The following is a 15,396-nucleotide window of genomic DNA, read 5'->3' on the forward strand; positions in this document are numbered from 1 at the left end:
GACAAGGTGGCAAAGGGAATGCATCTTCATTTTACCAGTACCCGTGAAATATATTTTGTATTCAGACTTACCTGGTTTTCTTTTCTAAGCAAGAAAGGAAACCAGATAGTTTAGCATTTGTTTCCATGTGGCCATATTTTGACCATATAAAATATAAAAACATGAGAATAAGACAGAAATAAGGTTTATATTTAAATGAGGCAGAACTTCTCAAATTAATATGTGATCAAATCTTGCTACATTCAACTTCAAGCCAATAATTTATGGAAATAGATTATTTCGTCAAACTTGGGAGCCAGCAACAAATAACAGTCTATAAGCCTAGAGCCTGAAAACGTATATAAATTATACAAGGAATTTTACTGTAATACACTCTGACCTGCATTTGTTTTACTACATGATACCACCAACATTTTGGGAGTCTATAATCAGGAAATACAAAACAACCAAAAAGCAAAACTGACTTATAAGTAAGAACTGAGAAAACAATGAAATATCTAACCCAGTGCCGTCAAGTCGATTCCGACTCACAGCGACCCTATAGGACAGAGTAGAACTGCCCCCATAACTGCTGGACCCTTTGGTTAGCAGCCATAGCACTTAATCACTACACCACCAGGGTTTCCATGAAATATCTATGATGAGGAAATTAAAATTTTCATTCCTTTCTTTTAAAATCTAAAGTAAGGTAAGTAATTGACTTAGACAATGTCAAAATTATAGAAACAGGGGTTTTGTATTATAAAAGAAAAATAGTAACATTTCCCATTTCTTCATTTTATAATTTGCTAAAATAGTGCATATTTTTTTAAAAATTGTGCCTTTTTTCAAAGGCTGTCATTTTCAGTCTTTTAGGTTTTGCCCATCTCAGATACTTCAGGCTTTTAAGGAAGAAGTCAGCAATGGGCACGGTGGCAAGAGGAATTTTCTAATTCAAATTCTGGCACCAACAATTAATTACTGCTGATACTTTTGGGTAAAACTCTGGTACCACTCAGAGCTGTAGGGTCTTCACATGAAAAACAGGAATAAAATAAGATCTATTCCACAGCATTTTAGGTACGATAAAAGATTAAGTTATATAGAGTACCTAGCAAATATTAACAGCTTTATAAATGTTAATTCCGTCCCTTACTCCATCTCCCTTCTTTTCACTGTTTCAACTCTATAGCATTTACATGTTTATTAAAATCCCTTTTTTGAATGATTTTTTGAAGAAAAGGATAGACTCGGACCTTGATCAAAGTGATGATGACATCATAAGCTCACCAGTTTTGATCAGTAACCTTTCGAAACCAATAAAACCAAACCAAACCCACCACTGTCGAGTTGATTCTGACACACAGTGACCCTACAGAGTAGAATTGCCCCACAGGGTTTCCAAGGAGCGGCTCGTGGATTTGAACTGCAGATCTTTTTGGCTGTTAGCAAACGGAACTCTTAAGCACTGTGCCACCAGGGCTCCAGCATTCTGAAATACTGTTTTATTCTACTAGGCTATAAGGTCCTTCAGGGGGAATGACTGCCATTCTTTGAAACCCTATTATTGCCTACAGGGCCACTAATATTTATAATAGGGAAAACAGACTACACAACAATATTAAAAGGTATTAACTTTGTATCAAAAACATCACAGGAAGCTATTTACATTATTTGTTTTGGGATCAAAAATTGAATAAATATGGTATCACAGGTAAATTAAGATTTACATTTTTCAACTACTGCTTTTTATTAACTCCTATTTGTGCGTATGGATTAATTCAATGGACTAATACCATAGCTTTCACAGATAACACAACATAAATTTTAAATAAACTTATACTAGGGTTGTTTAACCCTTTGTTATGTAAATTTATATGTATTTTCTTTTTTAAATAATGGCAGCTTAACAGATACATTATTTCAAGTATGTCTATGTACCTTTGTCCATGCCTGCCAAAGTGTTCTCAGTGTCTAGGGGTATATCTGAATAAGTAATATCAGCAGCACTGCCCTATTAGACTTTCAGCTTCTCAGATTATGGATATTTATTACTGGAGGGACTTGAACTTGAATATCCTCATAGTTCCTAAAGGGATAAAGTGTCATTGGCAAGAGAAAAAATTGTTGGTTTAACTCTCCTTTGCAATGCTGCAGATCATTCTCATCTCCAATTTCTACAGAATTATTGTCAGTGTAAAGTTTGAGTAAACTGAGAACACCATCTCACAATTAAGCAAATATCTAACATCCAGTTATCTACATGACAATTAAGCCTCTATTTCCTCCTATATACACAATTTAGCTATTCTAAGCCTCTTGCAGAATCACATCTCTTTTCATACTTACCGTTAACAACACAGAACCAATATTCCCTGATCTTAAAGGAGAAAATGCATTGTTGGCAGCTGACGTGTATCAAAAGGCAAAATTTTTGGCCACAGAAAAGAACTTTTAATTTTTCTTCAAATAACTAATTATGGCTAAATTATTTTGCTCCCTCCTACCATGCAATCAATTTGGAATGAAGGACATATCAATATTTTATGATATGTTTCTTACGTTCCTCACATATCAATATGGTGGCATTCTGAAAACAGAACACATAAAAAGATTTTCTGAACATTTTAAAAAAAAGTGCTAAAATCTAAGTATAAAATACCTCATGTCTGAAACCCCACAAATTAGGTTTAGACCTTTGGATTAATCAGAAGTTTTTAATTCTATTTAGAGGTTTCTAATATCCGTTTTCCTTCCTTCTTCATTTTTGTCATTCTAGCATTCATTAGTACCATTATCAAAGAATAATAAACAGGAAAAGGAGGGAAAGAACAAATTTATTCACTTTAATACTTATCAGTCAGTTAAGAATTTATTTGTTGGGGTTAAGAAAAAAGTAAGGTGGTAGCAAAAGATTAAATTTTTACAATAAGGCTGGGAACTATCTATTTCATTCATCCACATTAGCAGCCTTCTCCAGCCTATCCCCAAAACCCCAAACAATAATATTACATGAACACAGACTCAGGATAGTCTACTCCTTTTCCCACAAAAAATCTTTCATTCATTCTACACACACGTACTGAGGGCTGACTGGGCCCAAACATTGTTCTAGATGCTAGGTACACAGCAACAAATAGAACAAAAATCTCCGTCCTTATGGCGTTCAAGGAGGGGACACACACACACACAAAAGAGAGCGCATGTTAGACAGTAAGTGTTATGAAGAAGAATGAAGCAGGAAAAGAGGGATATAGAGATTTTAGAGCAAGGGCCGAAGTTGAATTCTTAATCTGGGCGGTCATTTATCCTCATACTTCTCTCTAGAAAAAATGCATTAAAAAATCTATGTATTTCTATTTGTCTAAGTATCAAATTATATTAAGAGGGATACGGTAAGAATAAATTTCCATTGTAACTTCAAAAATTATAATTTTAAAGACAGAATGGCCATTACTTAGCTTTTAAGGAAGATTGCCTTGTACTATACTTTTGTTAGCCTGCTAGTAAACATAGGTTGATATAATAATTTTTATTGGTGATGTGATGAATTCTCTGGTAAAATTTGACATTTACCACAACGATCAACAAGTAATAACAAAACAGCATTAAAATCTTGAAAAGAGATTTTTTCATATCCTGTCTTGATTAGTTTACGGAGTTTTGGGTGGGCAGAGCGAACTGCTCTTCAATACACAGCACAACTGATGTCCAGCTACACTCCAATAGTGGTTGAAAAACACTTATGCAGTTTTTTGTTTTTTTTTTTTTCCTGTAAAAACTTTTGCTATAATGGTCAAATATCTGCCAGGCAAGCTGGGATATTCTCTCGGTAACCTGAGGTCCCTGAGAACTCAGAAGGCTGTCTAGGTTCTATCTAGACAGACTTATCTAATCAAGCTTCTGTTGGTTACCACCTCAACCTAGACTACCTTAGTAATTGCTGTTCTAAAACAGAAAAAACTTTGAAGAAATCTCAAGTACTCTCAAATCACTCATATTAGGATTTTTTCCCCCAGCACTGTACTGAACCAAGTGTTTTTAAAAAGAAGGAATACTAGAAACTCTATCCCCACCCCACCAAAAGAATACCTCCGTGGTGATGTGACAGGCTCCCTCCATTAGCGAGGATCTCTTCTCTAGCAGCTGCCTGTATGTGGAAACAATACAACAAATAATTGCTGGATTTCAATCTGGAGTGAAAGAGTAAATCCAAAGGAGGCACATACTTCCTTGGTTAAATAATAAGCTAGCAGCCTATTTTTCCTCTCTTAGGTTAACTGTGTTTAAAAAGCAATTAAAATGTACAGTCTAACCTTATAAACATTTTTCTAGTGAACAGTCACAATGTCTACAAAGACCACTTTAAAATGCTGGGGGGGGGAAAAGGTGGCAAAATGATATGACCATCAGATCACCAGCGGCACTAAACTGTTAAAAGAAAAAAAAAATTCTGTGCATGTGGAGTAAACTTCTCACTATACCAACAAGTATTAGTAACTAACATTTATTGACTGCTTAATGTATACCCAGAAAAGTGCCAAGCAATTTGCCTACAGCATCTCGTTTCTCTTCATTACAATCTTATGGAATAATTAATAATTACTCCCATTTCACAGATAAGGAAAATGAAGCTTAGATAGGTTATTCACCTAAGATCATAACAGTGAGCAACAGAGTCAGGTTTACTTACAAGGCTACAAAGGATCGACCATAAAAACCCTTATGGAGAACATGTCTTAGGCCAATGCCTTGGGATAAATTACTTGCCAGTCCTATATATAATAGCCATAAGGTGAAATATTTAAACTGCCCTGAACCACTCAGAATTACTCAGGTGTGTAAAAACCATCAGGGGTTAGGCTAGAGGAGGAAAGGGCCCAGGTGGCACAGAAAGGCTACATCTCACTGCAAAGTAATCTGTAAGAACCCTCATCATTTAGGATATAGGGTTTTCAAATGAGTCATGAATAAGCTAGTCCCTGCTCTAAGAGACTATGTTTTCTAACAAATTATTTTAAATAATCATAGAAATAACTACTTGAGGTCAGTAACACCTAGAGAATGGCAGTTTGGACTGAGAAAGAGGGAATAATTTCACTCTTGTGGTACTGAAGGAAAGGGGCTTTTGGGTAGCCATGGTACAGCACCGAAGCACTGAAAGGCTCAGGGGATGGGAAAATACTCAAACTTTTGGGGGTAATAAATATGTTCGCTATTTTGATTGGGGTGATGGTTTCAAGGTTATACACATATGTCAAAACTCATCAAATTGTATACTTTTAATATGCATAGTTTACTGTATTTCAATTATACCTCAGAAAAAGCTATAAAACAGCGGGGAAGGAATAGGAGGAGGCCAAACTCTGTGTATACTTTAAGTCTAAAAATATGTGACTGAAAACCGTCCTGCAGAACTATCTTTGGCAGGCATTCAGTGAAGGGAAAACACCAGGACACCTGAGGCTTTAACAAACCTCGGTCTCCTACAGGTCAGCTCTGGCTCCTTCTGAGTCTAGTCTGTGTCAACTCCAGGCATACTTGTAATGAGAAACATTGGCCATCAAAATAGATGGCTTTATAAAAGTTACCTGCTCAAGGAACCTCAATGGCCTATACACAGCTTTAGCAAACAAAGAAACTGCAAGCCTAGAATGATATTACAACATGGATAAAAAGCATTAGAGCTGTTGACCTCAACCAAAGCCACCACCTGAAGATGGTTGGGCTGACAAAGTGGTTATCAAGGATTCGTATAGTCCTTTGCTATTTAATCAGCTATTATGTACTGAAAGTAGCATCCAAAGAATCACTGACTACAGGTATAGAGGATATTAATTTTAAGCCCATAATCTAGTATACAGGTCAGTAGAATAGTATGCTTCTCATTTCTATGGGCCAGCAGCCAGGTAAACTATGTGTAATTAAAGAGAGTTCAACTAAAGTTCATACATCAATAGCACATGTTTATTTAAATTAATAATGTATGCATAATTACCTCAGTTTGTTCAAACACAGTCAGTGGGTCACTAATTCCCCTGTAGTTAAAGGCAAAATAGAAGTAGATACATGCACCTGCATCATAAGTCTGCGTCACCCTAAAAAACAAAGACAAAATCCCCATGAGGCTTTAACTTAAGTAAAATCAGATTTAACATCTAGAAACTCAAAGGCAAAATCACCTGAATGATTTGCTTAAGCTATAATCTCACTGTCTGCCCACTCTCCTTCTCTGTTATAGAAATGCAGATTGGACATTTTTCTTAGAGTTGTGGCTCAAACAGGTGAACTGAGGATGCAGTGGGAAATAAAAAGATTTTACCTTCATTAAAGGGCCAGTTTAGTCAGTATTATAGGCACACATTCAGTCATTCTTTTGTCTTGTTTAATCCCACGTCTACTGGGAAATTAAAAAAACATTTACACATTTTACAAGCAACACTGCCACTTTCCCCTGACCTTATCAAAGTTGTTTAGTTACCTAGAAGTAACGGGAGCAAGCGTGTGTGAAAATACACTATATATCAGATGAATGTACTATATTAGTTGTTTTAAATTATATAATCAAAATAACATTACAACTAAATGGTAGAAAGGTGTATGTACACTTTAACAAAAAAATTTTTTAACAACAAAAAAAAACTGAAAGAATAAAAACATATCCCAACAACAATAAAAGTAATGTAATTTTTTTAATCTTTCCTCTATTCAACTAATTTTATGTACAATTAGTTCTTCATGTAACTGGTATGAGACATCATTTGAGGCACATTCATATGTCAAACAGTACAGCTCTATTATTTTTCAAAAGCATGTTTTCCAGCCAAAGGAAAGCAACAGGTCCATATGTGTAGATGTCAACTATTTTGTGTACTGCCACAGTAAACAGACAGGATACAAAATGTCTGCCCCTTGAGAGGGAGTCCCTGGGTGGTGCACATAATTAACATGTTCGGCTGCTAACCAAAGGGTTGGAGGTTTGAGTTCACCCAGAAACGCCTTGAAGAAAGGTCTGATCTACTTCTGAAAAGCCAGCCATTGAAAACCCTATGGAGCATGGCCCTCCCCTGACATACATGGGGTTGCTGTGAATCAGAACCAGCTCAACGGCAACTGGCTCCTTGAGCGAGGCAACATCAGACTAGGAAAAAAAAAAAATTTGGTTCCATTCACTGGCCTAACACCACAGAGACCATGAGCGTGAAGGCATTGAGTCCATATAAACATTCAAACACTTGACTAAGATCAATTTTCATTATTTTAAAAATGTATATTGATAAAATGTGGACAATTACAACCTCTTCAAGGTATATTAAATGCTCTGGCAACAATACTATGAACTTGCCATTTGCTTGGATTCTCCTGGCTCAAGAGACTTAAACATTGTGGCCAGGAAAAAAAAAAAAAAAAAAAAATCACCAAAATTGGAGGCCAAACTGGAGACTCTCTTCAGTCCCTACAATTTAGAAAATAAATGACTATGAAATAAATATCAGTAATATTTTTTTCTACACAGTTAATTTAAATGCACCAGAAGCGACTCTTCCATACTCTCTATAGACAAAACAAGATGTAGCCTTAGGATACAGGATGATGAATAGAACTCAAGAATGCTGACAATCTTGGATTCAGTTTAATAAGCCATCTGATGATGTGCTAGACACCTTGAAAGAGAGAATATAAAGACAGACAACATAATAGCTTTATGTAGCTTAAAAACAAGTCTAGACTCTAGACTAAATGGAAGGAAAATACTAAAGTAATAAAATCACAATAAGTGATTACACAAAGTATAAGAAAATTGAGGCAGGTCAGGTTGGGAAAGGCACTCTCGAAAAGGTATAACTGAATGGAGACTGACAGAAAATGTCTGAGACTGTTCTAAGTAAGAAAAGTGCCATATTATCAAGGTATAAAATAGATCAGCCAAGAGATAATGGAGGAAGAGTAAAAAAGCCAGACACTCGGCAATAAAGGAAGCAGACAGGCACACAGGAGATTGAGGGAACAAATTAGGGGAGGATGAACTAGTAATAACCCTAATTCTGATGTCAGGAATAAGAAAATAAAAGAATTTGAGAAAAGAAAAACTGAGATAAAGAAGCAATGGTAAATAACTGCTGTGATAGCACATGGAGATGGACCTTCACTTAGCACAAGCTCTGTAGCATACAGTCCCTGAGTGGCAAAGACACATCTGCTACTCTCTCTCCCCACGTCTCGTATCTTACATGCCATTCACCCTACGAGCATTAATAACCCTTCCTAAGTATGGGCACCTTCCAAAAACTACGTTCCTGAGCTGAAAGGACACAGATGCCAACCTAAAGGCGTTCCCAATGGCAAAGTCTGGGACAATTTGAGCAACAAAGTGAATAATGATAACAACAGCTATAACCCAGAGGATAAAATATCTGAGTCCATACTGATATAAATAAAAAACAATTAAATAAATAAGCAAGTAGGTAAGTGGAAGAATGTTTTCTTATAGTAGAATTCCAACTAATAAATAGAAAATTACCATTTGCAAGTATCACAACAACAACTGTTGTAAGAGTCATCAGTGGGAGATTGATGATTGGAGACGGTATGATAAGAAAAAGACTATTCCATAGTTTTAAATCTTATTTCTATTCCAAATTTCCCCATAAGATATTTATTAAGTACAATGAGGGAAAAAATAGTAACTTTTAAGTGGAGAAAGCTGACAGGCACCACCATAACCAAGTAATCAAAGTTAATATCATGGTAACGGGCATATGGACATCATGTGCCTCCTGATATGATACACCAAGAAGAACACACAACACTTCTGTGGTACTCTTGCTAAAATGTATAACCTGAATTCAATCACAAGGAAACATCTAACAAACTCAAGCTGAGGAACATTTCACAAAATAATTGTCCAGTATTCTTCAAAAATGTCAAGATCATGAAAGAATAAAGAAAATCATCCCAGATTGGAGAAGATTAAGAAGCCAGAATAACTAAACACATTATGTGATCCAGGATTGGATCCTGAACTAGGAAAAGGACATCAGTGGGGCAAATAGTAAAATTTAAATAAAGTTTGTAGAACAGTTAATAATATTGTAACAATGTCAGTTTTTTGGTTTTGATAACCATACTGTAGATAATAAGATGTTAACATTTGGGAAAGCCTGGTGAAGAGTATATGGGAGCTCTTTTTACTATTTTTACAACTTTTTAAAAAGTCTGAATTATTACCCCCCAAAATTTAAAAAAATCTTTTAAAACTACGTAAATATCTCTCCAGTGGTCTGAAATAAACAAAGCCCCATCTCCCTCAGAAGGAATTAAAACATAAACAAAGGGTGTATTGCAGTTAAAAACAGCCCCAAAACAGACTAGATGAAACTGCATGATGAATTGTAAGTCTTCCTTCCTCAAAGTTAACAGAAATAAAGGAGAACTTAAAACTCAGAAACAGGAGAAATGTTCAAATATCAAAAATGATCAGACTGGGTGAAATGCGGCATCTTCAATAAGTTCACATTAGTAATTGGTATCGATTTGGGAAAGGAACGATCAGACCAAATGCTGTGAACTGGCCTTAAAATAGACACAGACTCCATATGTGTGCACGCTGTCTATTTACAAAAGCTACCAAGAATGTTAGCTTATTAAATCATATACATGATATATATCTAGGCTTTAAGAATGCAATTAGGTGAACATTTGAAAAAGAGCTAAAGTAATCATAGTCAAATCTCCAAATCCAATTTACTGAGTTTTCCACAAAAAATCTAATTTAACAGAAGGAGCAAATACAGAGGAAATACTCTTTTTACTACACAATATAAATAGAACATAATCTAAAATTTTAATAGCCTGTTAGGCCAAATGTTAGGTGCCTCAGAACAGAAGAAATGAACTGTTTAACAATGCTACCGTCAATTTGCCAGCTGTGCTTTTCTTCCAGTGTTAATTCACACTCATAAAAAAGATTCCTTAGATGTTTACATTTTGAATACCAGATTTTCAAAGTTTAAGAAAAGCTAGAGAACCATTTAACTGTGAGGGCACTACCTTTAGGAAAAATCAAATTCAAATGAAATTTGAAAGGTGAATAAATTAAGTGATTCATAAGAGAATCGTTAATATCAATAAGCAGAAAATATAACTAAATGTTAATAGGACACTGTCATCTTCCAACAAATCCAGCATCTATACTACACAGTTCAGTTTTCAGTAGATAACCCAAAAACCAGTTGCCACCGAGTCTATTCAACTCATAGCAACCCTATAGGACAGAGCAGAACTGCCTCATAGGGCTTCCAAGGAGCAGCTGGTGGATTTGAACTGCTGAACTTTTGGTTAGCAGCCATAGCTCTAACCATTGAGCATCAGGGCTCCTTCGGTAGATAAGCAGGTTACTGAATTCACAACAAAGCTTGATGGGACTGACTGAATCAGTATTGTAAAACAAAGACTAAGTCCAAATAATGAAAAACACCTGTGAAAAGCTTCCATTTGGGTCCATTTCAGAAAGGGACTCAGAGCTTAGATCTTTAAATAGATCAGTTCTATCACTTGCGACACTTTAATCTCTTCCAAGACCACCTGGACAAGTGATAGTGTATGTGACAAAGTCACAATACTGTTAATTCTGAAGGTTTTTTGTGCTCTACACTTCTTGGAGTACTTTGTGTTACAGTCAACTGACTAGGAATTCCTTCCCACATAACCTCTTCAGAAAATTTAGAGTTGGGATTTCTATCCCAGTATAGAATTTTTTTTTTTTTTTTTATAGAAAGTACCTTTTAGTGGACAAAATGAATTAAGTGAACTCAATAAATGCAGCCCACAGCTGAATTAATTTCCTTAGGATCTTTGATTTCAGTTAGAACTATACTGATCTTAAATTCATTTTGAAATAGCCTTTCAAAACCTGGTTTAAAAAAATATGCTTATAAATTCAACAGTTACATTCAACACAGAATAATCTCCTTGTCCACCACCAAGCAGCTCAAATCAACTAAATTAAAGTCAAACTCTAGTTAAATGTTAGTTTAATCAAGTGTGAGCCATAAAAAGTATGTTTAAAACTCCTATTTATCAAAATCATTTAAATAACTAGACATTGCGCACTCTTAACTTTTGGTTTTATAAGCTGATCACAGAAGCTGACCGTATCTCTTACCACAAAATCATTCTTTAAAAAAGAAAAAAGCTACTTAATAAATATGGCATATAGTCAACTCAGTTTAAGTATACTAATTTTATCTACCCATAATACAAAATGAAGATTCTTAGTCCTCATGAGCATCTTCTGAAGAACCAAGATTTAAGTATTAATACAGAATATGCTGTAAGGCAAAATCTTTTACTTCCCAATCATTTTCGGTGGTGATTTATCATAATGATATTTTCATAACTGGGGGAAAGAAGGTTCTTGGGAGGTGTTGAATAGGGAGTTGGGGCAGAGGAGAGAAGCAGGTTGGTAAAAAGCTGTAAAAATTGCTACTTGACAAACCAAAGGAATAACAGTTTCTCAACTACATGAGAATAGGTTGTATAACCTAAAATATTTCAAACTTTACTGGTAACAAATAACATTTGGATTATTAGACCTGGTTTGCCTTTAGTATTATAATAAAAGGCCTGATAGACTGGACTGTCAAGAGAAAAGCCAAGGATCAATTTTGGTTGATAATTTAAATAAACACAAAATTTATTCTTGAGTGTTAAGGACTTTAAACTAAACCGTTCACTTTTAAACATACCCCAAATTAAAATCAAACAAACAAATGTATATTCTTATATCTTCATTTGGAAAGGCTCTCTCCAAGGTCAAACACTGAGCTACCATTAAGCTTTACCAAGTTACAAGCCTTTTTTTATACAGAACATTTCCCTTCCTTCAGGCATCTCAAATGCCGATTTTTTCAGGCTTTACACTCTCTGATTCTACCCCAATGTACTTGTTTGAAAACAAGTTAAAACAGAGTTGATTAAGTACTTCCTGCAATACTCTTCAAATGCTGACGGTCCTTCCCACTTAGAAGGAGAAAAGACTATTTCAAGGACACATTCCTGAATTAAAATGAACAGTTAAGGTGTTTTAAAAAATGCTTTGCCTACATCTCATCATAGAATTTTACTTTCTCACCCTGTGGAAGTATAATTTAACAAATTCTAAAAGGTACTTGTCCCAGTGGAAGCAATAAGTAAAAGAAATACAATATGGTAGCAGGGAAGTACAGGATGAAAGAATGCAAAAGACGGAGACACCACAGAAGAGATAGCAGTTTAAAGAGTACAGAAATATTTCCAGTCTTGCAAAAGAAAATACAGAAATTATCATTCTATGACAAAATATTAAGGATCAAGGAGGCTTCACAACTGGATGTCTTCATGAAGACTTACTGAAGAGGAAGAAAAAAGCAAATTTTCCTTACTAATACTAGTATAGATTGTCTACCTCAACCTTAATGTCCTTACCCCACAATAATACTATAGCACTTATATAACCCTTTAGAGTTTACAAGTTTTTTTCACACGCTTTCTCATCTGATTCTTAGAATAATCCCATCAAGTAGATGGTGTTACTACTATTGATGATAAAATTAGAGCTCAAAGAGATTAAATTACTTATAAACAGCAGAACAGTGCCTTCATTCTTCAAGACACATGTAGTTTTCTTACGATACAAAGAAATTTAAAAAGCTAGACAGGAAACTGCCAGGGCAATGCAAGGTGGCGGACAGGACATGATCCCCGGGCTGCAGTAGCCCAGGTGTGCACTGCTGGGTTGAGCTTAAGTCATTCCAGGCAAATCAGAGGAACAAGCATCATCAACAGAAATATACAGAATGTGCAGTTATGCTGAAGCCTAAGTGTTGTTTCAGAAATCCAGCATCTGGTGCACTTAATAATAAAAATAGAGACATTAAATTATTATTTTTATTTTAGTCATGCTTATATTGTTTAAACAAAGTTTTCTGCTTGTTTCTTAAATAAATATCAGAGATGTATTTCTAAAAACACACACACAAGCAAGAAAGGGAAAGTGAAGCAGTTATACAATACAGACTGTTCAATAACTTTTAAAATGCTAGATTACTATTGTATCATATATGGTTTCCCTTCTCATGATCTGTTCTGATTCCCACTGACTCTCCACTCCAATTAATTCTGTAACTTTTTAGAAAGTCCAATGTTCAACTCATCTTGATCAGCTGGTTACACAGAAACCAAATTCTGTTGGTTACACAGAAAATTAGTATCAAAAGAGTGAATACAAAGTGCCCCTTCTCAAGAAAGCCTCTTTTTGGGCTGCTGCTATTTAACATAGAAGACAAGATCATCAGTTAATCATGCACTGTCCAGTTCGGAATATACTAGCCACATGTGGCTTTTTTTTAAATTAAAATCAAATCAAATTTAAAAAACAGTCACATTCACAACATTTCAATAGTAACATGTGGCTAGTGACTATTACATATTGAATAGTGTAGATAAAGAACATTTCCATCATCACAGAAGGATCTATTGAAAACCACTGAGTTAATCTTCATTTGGATCTTTTTGCTCTTCCCTTTCCTTTATTCCACTCCCATTCATTTAATCAACAACTGATAAAACAGTTAAAGGACTCTGATGAAGAAAGCTACCGTTGACTGCGTATGTAATTTGTCATTTCTTTCTCCAGGAGCTCAGGCTCTTGGCCCACTGTCATGCTGTCCAAAGGGTGTCTTACTCCTAAAGGGCTTAGGACTGCTGTAAAATTCCAGTAGTGCTATCCTAACAAGGTGGCAAGCTAAGTTTAGGAAAGCTTGCCAAATGGAACAGATTGAAGCTTTTCCTCACCTGGCAAATTACATTTCTCTATTGATTAAAAAACGGTTTTATAAGAACAATAAAACACTCACCTGCATGTAGAAAAAGGAGCAAACTGAACACCTTTCTCTTTGCACTCCCTTGTTATTCTTTCTTTGACATTTCTACAGAGATCTACAACTCTAGAAAAGACAATTGAATACATCATTAAGTTTTCAAATGAATTATACAAACTCTAATAAATGCTGGTTTATCTGGCATCCTTCAAGTCAGAATTCTCTGAACTTTTATAGTTATTCCTTCGAGAATAAAAAAGAATCTTGATCATTCAAAATTGAGCCTTCCATTCATAACCTCAGAGGGAGTAAAGTCTTTTTTTTTTTTTTTTTTTGCTATAGGAAAAAGAAGTCAGAAGAAGACACACAAGTCTTTTGAAGGCAGGTTCCTATCCTCAGGAAAACCCAATTTCAAAATAAATTCAATTATAAGGTTTTAAGAGCTTTAAAAAAGCAATAAAGAACATGTCGATAAATATTCAATTTTGGGTTATGTGAATACCAATCTTTATCCATGTGTAAGATGTTTTCCTTAATTGAAAAAAATTCAATTAACAATTATGACGTCACATCAAATATTCAACAGCCTATTTTCAAACACTGAGCCGAAATCCAATTCAACAAATAAGGCCTATTGGACACTATGCATAAAGTGCTAATGTGCTATGCTAGACTGTTTTATATTAAAAGTCAATGAAAACAGGCACGTGAGGGATGATAATTCTTAAAGGGGTAAAGAGGTTGACATTACTAATCTATTTTTGAACGTGAGCTGTAACATTTTGTTATAACTACATATGTTGTTTCAACTTGAAGTATTCATAAGCCATTTCATTCCCTAATGAATATCTAGGCCATGCACTAACACTGCCTATGTTAAGAATCATGAGAACTGAAAAGATAACAAAGAAACTCAGAAGGCTGGCCTATCTCTAGGCTAAAGACCAATTTGACTGTAAAAGAACCAATCAGATAAAAATATGAACACTTAGATTATGCTTTATAAAACACATTAAAGTTATCTATAGTTCCAATAAGAGTATATGATTAAAATAAAAACACAAAAAGGGTTTTAGTGTTTTAGTAACACGTCACATTTTCTATTTTTATAAGTATAGTATCTGAAAGTTCTATAAATGCTAATTTTACAAAACAGTGCTAAATTCAATTCTGCTCTAATCTGTGAAAGCTGCAGACAAGTTTGATTGGCCTGTGTTATGTATGCCTCATTTATGAAATGGTAAGAATCCACATTTAAAAAAATCTCTAGTAAAGCATTTAGATTACTAAAATTTAACACCTTTTTGTATAATCAAAATTGTTAAAGTTGTTGAAAATTGTTAAAACAAATACTTTACATAATACATAAGACCTACTAAGCTTTTATATCGAGGAGTTAATGAATATTACTTTTTTTTTTTTTTTAAATCAAAGTAGCAAGTTCATTATCATGACTCTAGAAAACAGGACTCAAACACTACAGCTGAGTAGTCTAAAAAACATTAAGAATTGCAATTCATTGGCTTTTATAGTTCTTTGCAAATTAAACTATCAGGTG

General features: G+C 34.7%; 1 protein-coding gene across 8 annotated transcripts in view; it reads right to left on the minus strand.

The window, feature by feature from the left end:
• The window catches only part of AGPS (alkylglycerone phosphate synthase), a 166,776-nt gene that overhangs the window by 21,981 nt on the left and 129,399 nt on the right, over positions 1-15,396 (minus strand). For 6 of the 8 annotated variants that reach the window (XR_010322284.1, XM_064286963.1, XM_003406201.4 and 3 more), the window contains 3 exons: positions 13,875-13,964; positions 5,978-6,077; positions 4,072-4,129 (listed from right to left, as the gene is read on the minus strand). Coding sequence is in view for 6 of the 8 variants with exons in the window: in XM_064286963.1 (XP_064143033.1) it covers positions 4,072-4,129; positions 5,978-6,077; positions 13,875-13,964 (248 nt within the window). In the remaining 2 variants the exon portion in view is untranslated. Of the gene's footprint in view, positions 1-4,071; positions 4,130-5,977; positions 6,078-6,161; positions 6,269-6,301; positions 6,377-13,874; positions 13,965-15,396 lie in introns of those variants that run through there. The other 2 variants (XR_010322285.1, XM_064286960.1) reach the window with 2 other exon arrangements.

The sequence above is a fragment of the Loxodonta africana genome, chromosome 6 (assembly GCF_030014295.1).
Source record: "Loxodonta africana isolate mLoxAfr1 chromosome 6, mLoxAfr1.hap2, whole genome shotgun sequence".
Classification (NCBI taxonomy): Eukaryota; Metazoa; Chordata; class Mammalia; order Proboscidea; family Elephantidae; genus Loxodonta; species Loxodonta africana.